The sequence below is a fragment of the Pestalotiopsis fici genome, assembly GCF_000516985.1.
Source record: "Pestalotiopsis fici W106-1 unplaced genomic scaffold PFICI_Scf_3, whole genome shotgun sequence".
In the NCBI taxonomy this organism is placed as follows: Eukaryota; Fungi; Ascomycota; class Sordariomycetes; order Amphisphaeriales; family Sporocadaceae; genus Pestalotiopsis; species Pestalotiopsis fici.
The window spans coordinates 1,971,867-1,987,308 of record NW_006917093.1 but is presented as its reverse complement, the minus strand read 5'-3'; the positions used below and the strand labels follow the sequence as shown (position 1 = coordinate 1,987,308).

The 15,442-nt window shown below is 50.4% G+C and overlaps 6 protein-coding genes across 6 annotated transcripts; 3 read left to right on the top strand and 3 right to left on the bottom strand.

Annotated features, from left to right (window-relative positions):
• Nucleotides 1–1,271: 1,271 nt before the first annotated feature.
• PFICI_04736 (uncharacterized protein) lies at nucleotides 1,272–2,371 on the top strand (the record flags this gene model as incomplete). The annotated part of the gene is made up of 2 exons (XM_007833317.1): nucleotides 1,272–1,713; nucleotides 1,788–2,371. The coding sequence occupies 2 exons, from the start codon at nucleotides 1,272–1,274 to the stop codon at nucleotides 2,369–2,371; spliced, it is 1,026 nt and encodes a 341-aa protein (XP_007831508.1).
• Nucleotides 2,372–3,414: 1,043 nt separating this feature from the next.
• On the bottom strand, nucleotides 3,415–7,225 carry PFICI_04735 (uncharacterized protein; the record flags this gene model as incomplete). Its single annotated transcript, XM_007833316.1, has 2 exons — nucleotides 3,415–4,665; nucleotides 4,718–7,225. The coding sequence occupies 2 exons, from the start codon at nucleotides 7,223–7,225 to the stop codon at nucleotides 3,415–3,417; spliced, it is 3,759 nt and encodes a 1,252-aa protein (XP_007831507.1).
• A 2,017-nt stretch (nucleotides 7,226–9,242) lies between these two features.
• PFICI_04734 (uncharacterized protein) lies at nucleotides 9,243–10,565 on the top strand (the record flags this gene model as incomplete). Its single annotated transcript, XM_007833315.1, has 2 exons — nucleotides 9,243–10,195; nucleotides 10,253–10,565. The coding sequence occupies 2 exons, from the start codon at nucleotides 9,243–9,245 to the stop codon at nucleotides 10,563–10,565; spliced, it is 1,266 nt and encodes a 421-aa protein (XP_007831506.1).
• A 187-nt stretch (nucleotides 10,566–10,752) lies between these two features.
• PFICI_04733 (uncharacterized protein) lies at nucleotides 10,753–12,222 on the bottom strand (the record flags this gene model as incomplete). The annotated part of the gene is made up of 1 exon (XM_007833314.1): nucleotides 10,753–12,222. One exon carries the CDS (start codon nucleotides 12,220–12,222, stop codon nucleotides 10,753–10,755), a length of 1,470 nt encoding a protein of 489 aa, XP_007831505.1.
• Nucleotides 12,223–13,151: 929 nt separating this feature from the next.
• Nucleotides 13,152–14,180, top strand: PFICI_04732 (Cytosolic Fe-S cluster assembly factor NBP35; the record flags this gene model as incomplete). The annotated part of the gene is made up of 1 exon (XM_007833313.1): nucleotides 13,152–14,180. One exon carries the CDS (start codon nucleotides 13,152–13,154, stop codon nucleotides 14,178–14,180), a length of 1,029 nt encoding a protein of 342 aa, XP_007831504.1.
• A 107-nt stretch (nucleotides 14,181–14,287) lies between these two features.
• On the bottom strand, nucleotides 14,288–14,985 carry PFICI_04731 (uncharacterized protein; the record flags this gene model as incomplete). Its single annotated transcript, XM_007833312.1, has 4 exons — nucleotides 14,288–14,479; nucleotides 14,552–14,685; nucleotides 14,815–14,950; nucleotides 14,983–14,985. 4 exons carry the CDS (start codon nucleotides 14,983–14,985, stop codon nucleotides 14,288–14,290), a joined length of 465 nt encoding a protein of 154 aa, XP_007831503.1.
• Nucleotides 14,986–15,442: the final 457 nt, after the last annotated feature.

The window sequence follows — 15,442 nt, the reverse complement described above, 5'->3', positions numbered from 1 at the left end:
ATTTGATATGAGCAGGCTTACACGAAGCCTGGCGAACAGCAAATCGGGTGTGTCATATATCGCATAGTCGTGTTGCGTGCAGAGAGCCTGCCTGCTTAGGTAGGTAGGTACCTATTCTAGCACAGCTATCTTATAGCGCAGAGCCTCATACGAAGTGCACTTATCTACCTAGATACAGAACACCACCTCGTGATGACTCAGATTTGAGGGAGATCATTGGACAGTTTGAGGCTTCGCGTGCGTGACTTGGGCTTACGAGCAGTTGCAGCTCGTATTTACAAGAGGCACAGCGGGCAAAGAGACCTGTCTGGATTTATTCCCGGCAACATCCTGGGGGATCCGGAGTAATAGTAAGGTCCCACTTATGCAATCAATCCCAGCGACAATCCTGAAGTTGTCTTCACAATTGACAGGTACGTAACATCAAAGGTGGACAAATTGGGCTGGCTGCTTGACTTTGCCAGATCCATGGATGAATGAATCCAATGTTGGCCCGTTGCAACTTGGGAGACTACGAGCAGTAGTGTAGAAAGACAAAATCTTTTTGAGTTCTTCAAGCTTATTTACTACCTAAGGTTAGGTAGTTTACTAGTTCCCTGACGTCACAGTCGAATAGACATCTGTCATTTTTTCTTCACAAGCAAAAGGCGACATCGTATTACATAGGTAGGCCATGCGACTTTTTTGACAGCTGCAAAAAAGACCGGATCTTCCGCTGTGCCAAAAGCGGATCTTACTTATCGCCGTCGGCACGATACCATCCCTTGGCACAGAGACGCCATCGCGTCCCGGGTCCGGGACTATTTTCCTTTTTGGCGGGCAAGGCCCGTTGTGCTTAACCGTCTTCAGCATAACTCGTGCCAAGTCAGGGGTGCCGAGGGTGCCTTGAGTGCTTATCGCAGCTTTGTGGGTATAAATCCAATTTGCTGCGACTCCACAGAGATGGCGATGATGATCCCCTTGTCTGTTCTATCCCCCGGGGGTGTCATCGAATGATGGGGGGCACCCGGCCGGGGTCGAGACTTGATGAAAAAGGAACGTGCCCCAAAACGTTTCTTGGCTAGGATCCATCTCTCTTGATACATTCCTGCTGCCGTGGTTGTTTTGGACGTTGTATTTCCTCTTGTTGTCGTCGTCGTCGTCGTCGTTGCCGTTGTCGCTGTTGTTGTCGGGTCACGTCTCTGAGCTGAGTTGCTTTTACGGCCAATTTCCGAAAAGGAGAAAAGAATATTTCCAAATCATATCATTTCCCGAGAATTTGCTCAGCAAAGATGCCGTCGTCCAGATCCCTCGTGAGCGCGGCCGTGCTCCTGGGCGCCTCTGCCGTCAATGCCCAGATGAGCACCACGACGTGCGCCGAAGTGCACATTTTCCTGGCCAAGGGCAACAACGAGCCTTACCCGGGTCGTCAGGGCAAGCTGGTCACGGCCATCTGCGACGGCCTCGAATCATGCGACTACGAGGATATCGTCATGGACAACATGATTGACGACGAGTACTGCGGCGCCGTCTACCAGGGCGCCACCAATGGTTACAGCCAGATCAATGACTATAACTCGCGGTGTCCCGACGCCAAACTCGTCCTCAGCGGCTACAGCCAGGGTGGTCATGTTGCAAGCGATATCCTCGGCGGAGGTGGCGGCACGTTCTACAATGACTGTACCGAGGATACGACGCCCCAACTGAGCTCCAGCAGCGATGCCGGCAAGATGAGTAAGTGGATCATCTATTTTATCAAAATGCATCGTGAGAAATAGAACTTTGCTAACAGTATTTCAATCATATAGTCAAGGCAGCTCTCACATTTGGCAACGTGCGGCACACGGCAAACCAGCCGTATAACTACGAGTCTGGCTCGGCCGACGATAGTTATTTCCCACGCGACTCGGCCATGCAGGCGCTGCTAGACGAATACGAGGACGTCTGGCGGGACTACTGCGTCAGCGGTGATCCCATCTGTGCCCAGGGTGACACCGTCGCCGACCACTTGTCGTACTTTGATGTCTACACCGACTCTGCCGCCGAGTGGGTAAGGGGACTCCTCGATGCCGAGACGTGCGACGACTGCTCGACCACTCTGACTGTCGCCACCTCGGGATGGGAGTCCGTAACCGCGTCCGGGTCCGTCTCCGTCACGGGCACATCTGTCCCAGCAACGGCGACGCCTACCGGCACCAGCAGTGGCTCATCGACCGTGACAATCTTGCCAGAGGCCACCGCATCGACGACAGAAAACCTCTCGTCTACCCCCACGGCCTCGGCGACGGGCTCGGCTTCTTCCACAGGAAGCAGTGGGTCGACGCCCAACTCGGAGTCCGTGAGCATCTTTAGTCTGGTTGTTGCAGCAGGCTTCGCTTTCTTCCTTGTATAATCAAAGATTCTGCTATAGACTATTGGGTATAGAAAACAAGCATGAACAAACATGGCAAATGCATCATCATGGCGTTTTGGATAATGGGTCAACGGAAAAACATAGACCTTAATATTAATCACATATTGCGACATACAACGCAAACCTCCTAAATTTCTGTTCGTTTTGAAGAAAGCATATAAACGGACTTACAATTTCATGTTTTGCAAAATTGTCACTGAATGGCATACATATTGTTATTCTTTTTTCTTTGCTGATTCATTGGTCATGTTGGATTGTAGAGAACAATCGTTGTCTCATCCATATGGCACATTGGAAGTTGACTCCCCCAGACGGGTAATTGATGAATCATTTGAGCCGTTACGATTGACCATCGTTGCAAAAAAATTGCCCTGCCCATCGGCTCTGTGCTCTGACATACTTTGCTATGCTTCTCATTTGAAGCGCCATCTAGCTTTCTAGTGCCAGTTCCACCAAATATAAGACAAGTACTCGTATCTTAGAAAAAGAAAATCAAAAAGCCCTTGTATATGCCTAGAATTATGCGCCTTCCCCCCGAGTCCCAACGTTCACCGAAAGACAAGACATTTGCACACATGATTCAACGAGACAAGGCGGGTATCAAAACTGAATTGAAAGGACCGCTAGCTGATTGATCATCCGTGTTCTTCAGAGTACAGAAGCACTTGCTTAAGTTGCCTCCGACTGCGAGGCAAGTTGCGCCAAATTCAAAGCACGAGTACTTTACAAAATACTGTTTCTATATATGATATACGGAACTTCTGAAGCATAAAAGGGCAGCTCAGTCAACCCATCAAAAACCGCAATGCCTCTGAAACTCATAACTGAGACATCGGCCATTGAACACCTAACGCCTCCACGAGATGCTGGAATTTGATCTCAGCCATAATGAGATGCCTTGAAGATGGTGTCGGCGCAAAGGACGACAGGCCTGAAACTTGAAATGGAGTCATCGTGTACTGGTAGACATGATAACTGCAGAGGATTCAATCCAATGAGTGAGCATGTCGTTTGGTGTTTAATCACGGACGTTTGTGCTCAGGAGTCTCCGGAATTTCCATTGTGGGATCCCACGTCTTGGCATCCTCAGAACTGCCCGGCTCGGTGTGCCCAGATGTAGCGGTGGCATCATTGCCGAAAGCCGATAAGTTATGGTTTGCGGGTTTGTTTGAAGCAAACGGAACTTGTCGGCCAAAGACGGAAGAATTCTTGCTCATAGGAGTGTCAGCTCGGATAGGTTTTGCTGGTGAGAAGGGTATGGCCGACGTTGCGGTAAAGTTATGACCACGGTACGGGACCGGCGTTTCCACCGTATTCGGAGTCACCCATTTGGTTGGCGCTGTCTGTGGGATTGCTTGGGCGGGCGGGCCTTCCGGCTGGTAAGGAATGAAGAGAGCAGAGTCCTGCGGCTCATCTATAGTTTGTGGATCATGGACCGGCGTAATGGGCACATCAGTCGGCGGCTGTTCTGGCAAATCCATGTCCATATCTACAGGCTGGTTCTCCTTCTGGGGCGTGACTGGCAGCGGCTGTGCCTGCTCAATAGCTGGTGCGGAATCGGCATTGTTTGAATCGACACCTGGAAGTTGATCATTTTCATACTCGGCCCCAACTGGAACATTGTCAGTCGGTGTCGAGCTAGACTGTTCTAAGGGTGTAGGATGATTCTCGAGGACTGGAGTTGCAGTCGCTGATTCCCTCTCTTTAGCAGCCTTCTCTCGTGCTTCTTTCATCTCTTTCGTTACAACATTGATCTTAATTTTCTTCATACCGCTAGTAATGTTGCTAATATCGTTTCCTGAATCGGGTGTGGCGGTGGATGATGCCCTAGCAGCTTCCGTTGAAGAGCCCGCGTCCAGTTGATTGCCCGGTGGTCGGACTGGGCTTGATAAGTTGCTGGATTGTGCAGTTGACCGACTGGCAGCCAAGCCTTTGCTCTTGGCGTCTTTCCTTGGTGCCTTGGATGCGGCAGGCTTTGATTTCCTCGCATTTGTACCTGTGGACTTGGTGCTATCCTTCCTACTCGCTACGGGTCTCGTTTTTGGAACGGATAACGGGCCGGGAGTGGTCCGGATGCTAAGAGATGTGTCTGGACGATCTGTTTGAGCGGTCCCTGGACGAGCCGGAACTCCAAGCGAAGGCTCGACTGTCGGTACATACGGGACAGCTGTATCAGCAGTCATGGTACTTATAGCAGAAGATGCACTCAGCCGGCGGCTGGGATGGCGGTTATGTGTTGACCCGGCCACATTGGATGTACCACGTGCAGCGGCCTACATTACGTTAGCACCTCGGTCACTTTATCATCAAGTCTGAGTTACAAACCTTGTCAGTAGCCAAAATTGCAGCTCCTGCGACTGTCCTCCTGCGGTGCTTATTAGGGTCTTCAGGTTCGGCGTATGAGACAGGCTTGCGTTCACGGCCGCTCTTTCTGAGAGCAGGTGTGCCGGATCCATCGATCAGTTGATCACTGGGGCTGCTGGACAATCTCAACTTCTCGCGCTCCTTTTGATCCTTGATTTCTTTCTGTTCTCTCTTGATTCGAGTCTCCTCTGACTTGAGTGCATCCCACGTGATACTGTCAACCTGACCACCGACGGGTATCAAAAGTCTGCTCAGTTCCAGAGCCGCCGAAGGCCAATAGACCAGAGGAGGAGGAGGCGTTGGCGCTCGAGCTACAACATGTGTTGCGGCATCAGCATTAGATAATCCAGATACTGTACGCCGAAGCTTGGCGAGCTCTGTGACTTTGGCATTGGACGACTGCGTGGGTGAACAATAAGTCGGAACGGGGCCTTCACGGACCGGACGAGGCTGTGGCTTGGGGACAAATCGAGCCGCGTCCAGTCGGTCCAGCTCCGGTACACTCCACCACGAAGAGTCGTAAGGGAAACCAGGTGCCTTACTCCTGGCATCAGACTCCACGGAAGAAATCGTGCCTCGTCGGCCTAGGGGACTTGCGCTCAAGCTGATACGACGACTGCCATTACGGCTATGGCCGAGGGCTGCATCCTCTTTAGCACGTACATCACCACCGGCAAGTCCGCTGAGATGAGCCAGGACGCCAGAGGACAGAGCTCGATCGCTGTATCCACCCTCAAGACAACTCACGATACGGCCATCAACAGATAGGCCCTCTTCGAACGACATCTTGACGACATCACGGCTAATACGTGCGTAGAACTCGGTAGGCACGTTGACCTTGTGGCGCTGCATGCCAGCCGACTCAAACTCGCTTGCGTCAAAGCCGGCCGAGAAGAAGATGGCAGCTCTAGGCTCCTGACCAGCAGCTCTGCATTTCTCCGTCTCACGCCGTAGGAAGGCCCGAGCCTTTTCGAGGACGATTGTGATTCGCGTTCGGTACTGATACCAAAAGTCGGCGTGGTCTTTCCACTGCTGGAGATGTACATTCCAGATTGTCTGGGAGAAGGCATCTTCGATACAGAGACTGGCTTTCTTGACAGCCTCCAGGTCGCCTTGCTCACAAGGGTATGACTGAATATCGTGGAGACTAAAGTAGCCAATGCTACTCTTCTTCCACTGAGCGGCATTGCCCTTCGACCAATGTTTGCGCTGGTTATACTCCCACGCAATGTCTTGTGACCCATCTCCGTGGTGAAGATCAAAGTCGATGATAGCCGCATGAGTAAGACCATGATTCAAAAAGCCATGCATGATTCCAACGTGAACATTGTTGAGCCAGCAGAACCCGTGCGGGAAGCTGGTGTCGCAGTGATGGCCAGGCGGGCGTACGGCTACAAAAACTCTCTTTGTAGCGGAGGTTGAAAAGACAGCGTCGACTGCCTCGCATGTTGCGCCTAGGGCACCTTCGAATGCTGAGAGCGACTCGGGCGAAAGATAGAGGTCTCCCTTATGAAATGGCTCCGGAGCCTTTGCGCCATGCCCTCGATCCATTTCTGGGCGTTGGATCTCCAGACTGCCAGCTTGTAATTTTGCTTCTGCTGCATTGCAGAGTATTGCCAGCTCTTCCATCCACTTTGCACCATGTACATTTGTGACAGCCGGCGCATTCAAAGAGAGTTTGCGCTCCGTTTTGCGAATATCGAATGGTACTTGCAGTGTACTGGGATCTAGGTCTGCGTCAATCGGGGCCTTGCCATCCTGGTGTCTTTCGCCAAGTCGCACATAAGCCATGGCAACACCCGTGTACACAGCCTGCAGTCTTTCGGGACGCTCAACAATGGTCGCTAGGTTACCCTTGCCGGCAAAGGGCCGTTGGTATCTGTGATTGTAACAAGCATCTTGGAGTATGACCAGTGTCTCGGTTCTTGGGTCTGGATTCGATATGTGGTGAATATCGAGCTCGCGAATGAAATACTCCCGAGCAACATCGGCCTCGGTCTTGCTGAACCGCACGTCCTCCTCGATAGCATGTTGGCTGCTTCCATTACCAGTCAACTTGGCAAAAGTTGGCGAATGGAGTGCCGAACTCGACCTCCGTGATGGGGCGCGATGGACGGGACCGCCGTTGGCTGAATGCAGTGAATTCGTGGATGCTTTGCGCAAAAGAGTAGGAGTACTGGATCGTGTAGGGGTTTGAATGTGCGAGGCAGGACTCTTGGATGTAGAGCTGCGACGTTGCGAAGGCGTCGCGACAGTCAAGTGATCGAGTCGGGAGACGGTACGTGCTGGATGTGGCGATGTAGAAGAAGCTCGGGAGGGTGACCTCGTGTCAGGGGTTGAGAGTGAGAGTTGGTTAAGTGAGCGAAGCAGATCGGCATCTGCACCAGTGTTGATATTGTTCGTTGTCAGCGAAGCATCGCCCGTGGGGTTGTTGGCCTGCTGGCCACCAGACCCGCCTGGGGCAGCCATTGCATCAGGCGGAATGGCCTCGGTATATTCTTGTATGTGTGGTTTGGGTCTCAGTGATGCGGGAAAATAAGCCTTGGAGGCTCCCCAAACATGAATCTGTGGTCGTGTGATCGCGTTGAAGGTCGATCAGCTTATCGCGAAAACTTGATTGCAGGTTGTCAGGGTGAAGCTATTCGCAATAATAAATAATACATCATTCAACCAATTAATTACAGGGGCCTTTGCGCGAAGCGCGTCGTGCCAACCTTGCAAGCACTTCGAAGGCCCCACCCCCACTAAGTACAGCGCATCATCTGTACCATGGTACGCGCCTACCCAGTAGAATTGGTGGAAGCCACATGTGTCTGTAGCGCATAATCCGAGTACCACTACAAAGTAGGTAATGGTTTTAGTGGCTGCTCTTTGCGCTGCAGGCTGTTGGATCATTGCGGATACTTGCTCCCAAATTCCATTGATCTCCAGGTGACCCCCTTCCCTAAAATACATGCAATTTTATGGTACGTAGTGACCACGAGACTTGCCCATTTATTCAATGTGTACGCGAGCTGCCCGTTGTTACTCATAATCTAATTCTATAAATGGTGTTTGATTTATCACCTCCAAAAGTGATAAAGGGGTTTCTCCTCTCGGCATTTCCAGAAGATCACTTGGTCTCACCACACCATAACATAGCATAGCAAGTGTAGTATCAACAACAACCCCACTGCTAAGAGCATTGCTGAGCTCGACGTCATCGCTCGTCCATCGTTGGCGCCCAATACCTTGGGCATTCTGGACCAGACATCAGGGCTGCGGGTGAACTTCGCAATCATCTCACGTCTTCCCAGTGCTCTTGCATGCGAGACTTCCATTCGTCTCGCCTAAACTGATCAGGCCACCCATAGCTCTCGATTATTTGCTTCATTTCCTGTTGCTGTTCCAATAGAGTTCATGATCAATTCGCATACGTTGACACGTCTGTGCTGAGAGTGGATTGGAGTCACTTACAACCTCTGGCTCCGTCTTACTGTCAAAATAGTTATGATCCAGATATATACCACACAAGATGGATGTAAGCGCTTTATGTTGCCAATCAGGTCGCGTAAATACGTAGGAGCGTCCTGAGGGCGCCAATTACGGTAGTGAATATGTCGCCCGGGCGCTCATGCCGATACCCTTCAGTCGGTTGAGGCTCCTTCATCCGGCAATAGATCCGAACCGTGTCTAGTTAGAAGATATCAGCAATGGAAAGTCAGAGTGGAAGCGTGAAACTTGCTCTCCTTCGTATCCAAGATCACGGAATCACCGTCCCGGTGGTTTTGTAGCGTAAGCGCAACGTCGTGCGGCCATATTTGTTTCTAGTGAAGCACGAGAGCGATGTATTAATTGTGCACGACTGAAAGAAAAATTATTAAAAATTAACAAGTTTGACGCTCGTGTATTGGGGGCTCTAATCCATTCATGTATTATCTTTGCACGTGCTTTGCCTATTCTCAGTGCTACTGATTTAAGGAAGTGCCTAGTAGTCCCTGTAGACTATAAACAAGCATATAACATGATCGCCATGTTCCTTACTGGAGCTATAGATGGGGCGTTTCTTGTGCAGTCGCTGCATATCAATTGCGAATACTTTAGTTTATATAATGGCCCGCCTATTGTAAGAGCCTCAGCTCTCTGGTATACCGGGCAAAGTTGCGGGGTACATTCCGGTATCCAATCCAGGAATCTCCGCTCCGGTTGACATGTACAACCGGGGGGCCGGGCCAAGTCTCGGAGCGCCCACGATGAAGGCAAAATCCTCCGCGCCTTTGCAAATCAACCATTGAAGAAAAGATTTCCGATTCTACTCAATTATTCTTTCGATACATCTGATTTCTATTCAGGAGGGACGTGATTCAGCCACTTGGTAAATATTGAGCAGACGGGCCAATTGCACATCTGAGGATAAATAGGTCGGCTGTGCCACTTGACGACGGCAATCTTTAGAACTGTGATTATCGTGAGGAACATTTTCTGAGCCAATTCTAGACTTTTCGCCATGCATTTACTCAAGAATCTATGCATTTTCAATGCCTTGCTCATGGGACTGGGCCACACCTTGAGCACTGGGTCGATGCAATGGCAAAACGACAGTGCTCATGCCGGGGGCTTTCAACATCCCGGTGCCTTACACACGGCCGCAGATATCGCAAGGGTCAAGCAGCGTGTCGCAGCTGGAGACCAGCCATGGGCCAGAGCATACGCGCACCTCGCCAATAACACTCTGGCGCAGACGACCTGGGTCCCGAAACCTCACGCGGTCTTGACCCGTGGGTCCAATGCCACCTTCAGTCCGAACCAGACCTACGCGGATGCTTACCGCGATGCGCATGCCGCCTACCAGCTCACTTGGCGCTATCTAGTCACTGGCAACACCTCATTCGCGGACCACGCAGCCCTGATTCTCGATAGCTGGTCCTCGACGCTGCAGACCATCAATGGAACAGAAGATCTCTATCTGGCCGCTGGCCTGTACGGCTATCAGTTCGCCAATGCAGCCGAGCTCCTGCGTGTCTATCCGGGCTGGCCTCAAGCAAATCAGACAGCTTTTGGAAACATGCTCAATGACATCTTTGCCGTGTTCAACCGGGATTTCCTCTTGAACCACAACAACAAGCAGAATTTTTATTACGCCAATTGGGACCTTTGCAATATTGCTTCACTCTTGTCCATTGGCATCTACAACGATAACCAGACAATGTTCGATTATGCCGTCGATTACTTCAAGAATGGCCTGCCCGGTGGCGTGGTAGCCAATGGAGCACTTCCGTTTTATTCCATTGCAAACTTCACCGAGGAAGGTTCCGATAAAATACTGATGCAAGGCCAAGAGTCTGGCCGAGATCAGGGCCATGCTGGGCTGTCAACCGTATTGACTGGAGTTGTAGCACAGCTGGGTTTCAATCAGGGTGTTGATCTGTTTGATGTTTTTGGTCGCGAAGTCCTGCACGGGTAAGTCGTCTTTCTTTGACGGTTTCGGCATAAAATAGCTAACATGTATATCTCAAGTGCCGAATACTTCAGCAAGTATAACGTCGGGTATGATGTGCCATATACCTCATACATTAGCTGGGAGGGCAACTTGAGCGTTGTAGCCGAGAAACAACGTTATGCTGTCAGGCCAGGAATGGAGCTTATCCATTCGCATTACGCAGAACTCAAAGGGCTGAATGCATCTTGGTCGCAGGAATTTCGAGACTATGTCAACCGAAACATCACGGCCAATGTTGAAGGAGGAGGTGGCGATTTTGGTCCAAACTCTGGTGGATTTGATGCATTCGGACATGGCACGCTTCTGTACCGTCTAACACCAGAGTCTTAAGTTATCTAGGTAGTTCTTTAGTTGTTTTATTCCTTCTTCTTTCTTTTAACCAAATGTATTAGAGAAGAGGGGAGAATATCACTGAGAACTATCAAAAATGGTGCTCGTTGAAAGAACGAAAGACTTGCTTTACAATTTCAAATTTTTATCAACTTCGCTATCTAACCCGACATTCTTTTTGAACACTTTAATCCGCTTTCTGTGTAAAAGTCAGTCCCTTGACATGCTCGTTCACGAAGACAGGGACAAAGTCTTCCACCATGTACCAGTACGGTTTCTGCATTTCGGTACATATCACCGAATCTCCAATTTTGAGGTTTTCGAATGTCACGTTTTCGATGTAATTGTCACCATCATACCCCAAGATCTGCGATGGATTGACCGTCTCTGACGCTGCCAGATTCAGTGAGATATTCTTGAATGTGACATCTCGTATTCCTCGGCCAGGAGCCGTCGCGTACATGGTGTTTAGCATTACCCGAAGATTGAAAAGCTGGCCTTTGGTGATCCTTTCCACCCGGACATTCTCCACGTGGATGTTGCAAAAGAGATTCCTATCGGTCGCGTTGATGGCGATACACCCCTGGTACCATAGCTGATTCTCTTCATGGTCCAAGATGTCAATATTGCTGATCGTAACGTTACGCGTCGTCTCGGGCTTCGCAGGATTTCCATGAGTCCCCATATTGATCGGATGAGCAATATCTGGGAGCAGGACACAGTTGCGGATAGTAATGTTCTCCGAGTCCCCGTACCAGTCCCAGCGATGGGAGTACAAGGCAATGTTATCATCCGAGTTGCGGAGGAAACAATTCTCAATGGTGATGTCAGAGGAGCAGAAGAAGTCGATGCCATCACCGTTTCCAGCCGAGGTGAAGGATCGGTAACCGTCTACACGAACCTGCGAACATTCTCCGGCCGAAAGACTGTACCCATTGGCACCCAATGACGTGACCTTTTCCACCAGAATGTCTCGCGCTCCATTCATATGAATGGCACCGCCTAATTCTCGTTCTTTAAATCCTCCTTGCGAGCTACAAATGAACCCGTGACCTCGAACCGAACTGTTCGAGACGCCAAGAAAATTCAATCGGAAAGTGATGAAAGCACCACTGGCAAGATACACAGTCGTGTTTGAAGGCACATTCAAATTGACACCATCAGTGACTCTTGAGGATGCCGTCCCGTTATTGACCCCCGGTCCAAAGTACCAAAGACCGTTGTCATCACCTGTTGGTCTGTCTGAATCGAAACCATTGGCAAGCACATGTAGAGCTTGGTACTTGTCGCCATTCAACTCTAGCATGACATCCAGCGGCTTCTCCAACGTGAAAGACACTGTGTCGCCAACGATGACAGCGTCTATACCTCTCGATAACGGCCGTATGGAGGCCTTGGTCACCTCTTGACGTGTGTACCGGGCTCTGATCTCGACAGGCCCGCCCATATCAAACGATACAATCGACACCGTGTGCCTGTGGAAAGTATTGCTCTGTGGGTTTGGCTTTGCCACTTCTGTAGCAATCGTCGGAACTTTTGTCCATGACCCATTGTCATCAGTCGACTGCAAAAGGGGCCTGACCTCGACCACGAAGCTCTCGTCGGTATCAATTCCAGAGGGTCGCTCAGGAACATATAGTGGTTTGGTAGTTGACATTTTGATCTCGAATTGGGGATGTTGAATTCGTGGAATTGAGACTCGGGAAAACGAGTTGAATTGAATGAATACCGTTTCTTGAACAGAAAACAACGGCGTAAATGATGACTCGCGGTTACGAGTCTACTACAGAAAATGCTGGAGGACATCTATTTACTCATGGAATATATAGGCTCGATGTCGCTCCGGAGACTTTCCCGGCACTTGGTCCGTCTTCCGCACGGCGTATACTGCCCATATGGACTTTCAACATATGTTTCGATATTCGAGACAGAAAGTGCCTCGGATCTTCCGCCTCTCTCAAATAAAGCTCTCTTTATGCCCAGATCTTCATGATCTTCATATTTTAATCGGCTTTGCCTTGATCCCGAGGTTTTCTTACAACTTTTACTGCATTATACATGATCTATACGATCTCACCAGTCATGAAATGCTTGAAATTTACGATCATGTATTTGGTGCAACGGGTTTGAAGTTGGCTGCTATATATGTTTTCTCAGTACTTCCAGTGTATTATAGTAACACAGACGTTGTCAAGAAGAATACTAACCTAACCTAGGCTGGTAGGTACACTGTTTATCTCAGTGATAATCGAATGGGGCCTATGAAATCATTCCGTCCCGCTCTAGCGTGGGCGAGTCAGGGTACCTAACCGACCCCACTACGCCGGCAACGGAGCGCCATCTAAACCAGTCCTGCAGGGACTATTTCGGATTGTTAAGCAGAAAACCTACCGATGATTCCCAGTTCCCATCAACTTATCAACGCCACATCTTTTAAAAACGAGCAAATACAAGAACTCAATTCTAGAAAGATTCGCTCCTCGTCCTCTATCACCATATACATCTTAGCCACTCTCAAGCTTCTGCGACAAGTGCGCACATTAACTAGAAACTGTTGGTAGCCCCGCAATCGTCTATCCGCCCACTATGGCGCCCTCGCTGGAAGAGCCCGAAGCCGTCCAGGACGTCCTATCGAACCCGTTAAAGTCGAAGCCCCAACTCGTCGCCCCCGAGCCAGAGCACTGCCCCGGTCCCGAGTCGCAAGCCGCCGGCAAGGCCGACTCGTGCGCCGGCTGTCCGAACCAAGCCATCTGCGCCTCGGCGCCCAAGGGGCCCGACCCCGACATTCCGCTCATCTCGGCGCGGCTTTCGGGGATCAAGCACAAGATCTTGGTCCTGTCGGGCAAGGGCGGCGTCGGCAAGAGTACCTTTACAAGCCTGCTGGGCCACGCCTTTGCGACGCGCGAGGAGAGCAATGTCGGCATCATGGACACGGACATTTGCGGCCCTTCGATACCCAAAATGATGGGCGTCGAGTCGGAAACAATACACGTGTCGGGCACGGGCTGGAGTCCGGTCTGGGTGACGGATAACTTGGGCGTCATGAGCATACAATTCATGTTGCCGAACCGAGACGACGCCGTGATATGGCGCGGACCGAAAAAGAATGGACTCATTAAGCAGTTTCTTAAAGATGTAGAGTGGGGTGATTTGGATTTCCTCTTGGTCGACACACCTCCGGGAACGAGCGACGAACATTTGAGCGTCAACAGCTTCTTGAAGGAGAGCGGCATTGATGGCGCAGTCATGGTCACGACGCCACAAGAAGTTGCGCTGCTAGACGTGAGGAAAGAAATCGACTTTTGTAGAAAAGCAGGCATTCGCGTGCTTGGCCTGGTTGAAAACATGAGCGGGTTCGTGTGTCCAAATTGCACGCACGAGAGTCAAATATTCAGAGCTACGACTGGTGGAGGCGCGGCATTGGCAGCAGAAATGGGCATCCCTTTCCTGGGAGAGGTACCATTAGACCCGAGGATAGGAAGATCCTGCGACTATGGAGAGAGTTTCTTTGACGCCTTTCCTGAAAGCCCAGCTTGCAAAGCTCTGAAGAGAGTTGTACGCGGGCTAGGAGATCAACTGGGATTAGATCCGCAGCACGTACTCCCAGACGAGTGATTGCAGTAACGGCAATATCAAAAATATACGAGTCATGATGAATTATATACCCTTTAACCCGTCCGGACCGCTTGCTTCTTAATTGCTGTATTCCGTGTCTCTTGAACTCAGTTTGCAGACGCCAGTTGCTTGGGAATGTCCTCCAGGTCGTCCACACTTTCAATGTCGATGACCCTGCCAACCTCGCTTGTGTTTCGCATCAGCTCCTTTGCGCCGGCGTAAAGCATGCGCAACTCGGCATTGGCGGTGATGGGAAGGTAATATAGCATAACGTATGGAACCGAGAGACGACCGTCCGGCTGTCACGTGCGGCAATTAGCATTTGCGTCGGGCCCTTTGAGAAGTATACATGAGGTGAGGTAATCACTTACCATCGTCAAAGGATAGCTGAGCAGCACAAATCTTGGTGTGTGGTCTGGGAGATCATCCCCAATCTCCTCCAAAGACTTGTAGACTACCTTGTCCTCATCTTGCTTAATCTCCTTGGTCTTCTTGTCGATCGTGTCTACATGTATATGACGAGCTCTAGATCAGCGCTCGTGCCCTTTGCGTCCGTCGTGCGTTTTGGATCCGATTCGCCAATGATGGTGGTGCAACGTCCGACAAGGGGTTTATTCGTTAAGGGTGTACATACAAATGACGGCCTGAGGATCGCTGGATCTCGAGGTTCCCAAACGAAACTTGCGAAGATGGTCTTTTGTCTCCTGAGAGAAAGTGAAGAGCCTCGCTTCGGAGCTCTTTAGAGGGGTGGTTTTGTCAGCGGGCGCAAGCTAGGGAAGGGGAAAGCAAGTCGCAAGCATACCATGACGATAGCTAAACCAGTGGTTTCGAGCGGGGGAGTAAAGGTTTAGGCAGATGGTAGATGCTTGATGTGCCAAGCTTGAGTAATAGCAATATCTAGTAGGGGATATATGAACCAGGTACCTAGGAGTGTATGAGTATAAATGTAGTGTACAATGACGAAAGGCTGTTTGCTCACAAGAACTGATCCCTTTCTGCATTAGATCACACTTGGGACCGACCTGGTGAATCGATTAACCCCTCCATGGAGACGCGGGACCTGACCTGGAACTCGACGGGAGCTCCTAACGCGGAGCCCTCAATTCTCCACCTCCGGCAAATGGGGGTCTGATCTGCCTGTAAGTACAGTGGTACCTACCTACATGGGCACGGGTGGGAACCGACATCATCACTTTGATGTGTTTACCCAAGTAGTAGTTCGATGAGAGAGAAAGAGAGAAGCATTGAGTCTTTCTTTGTAT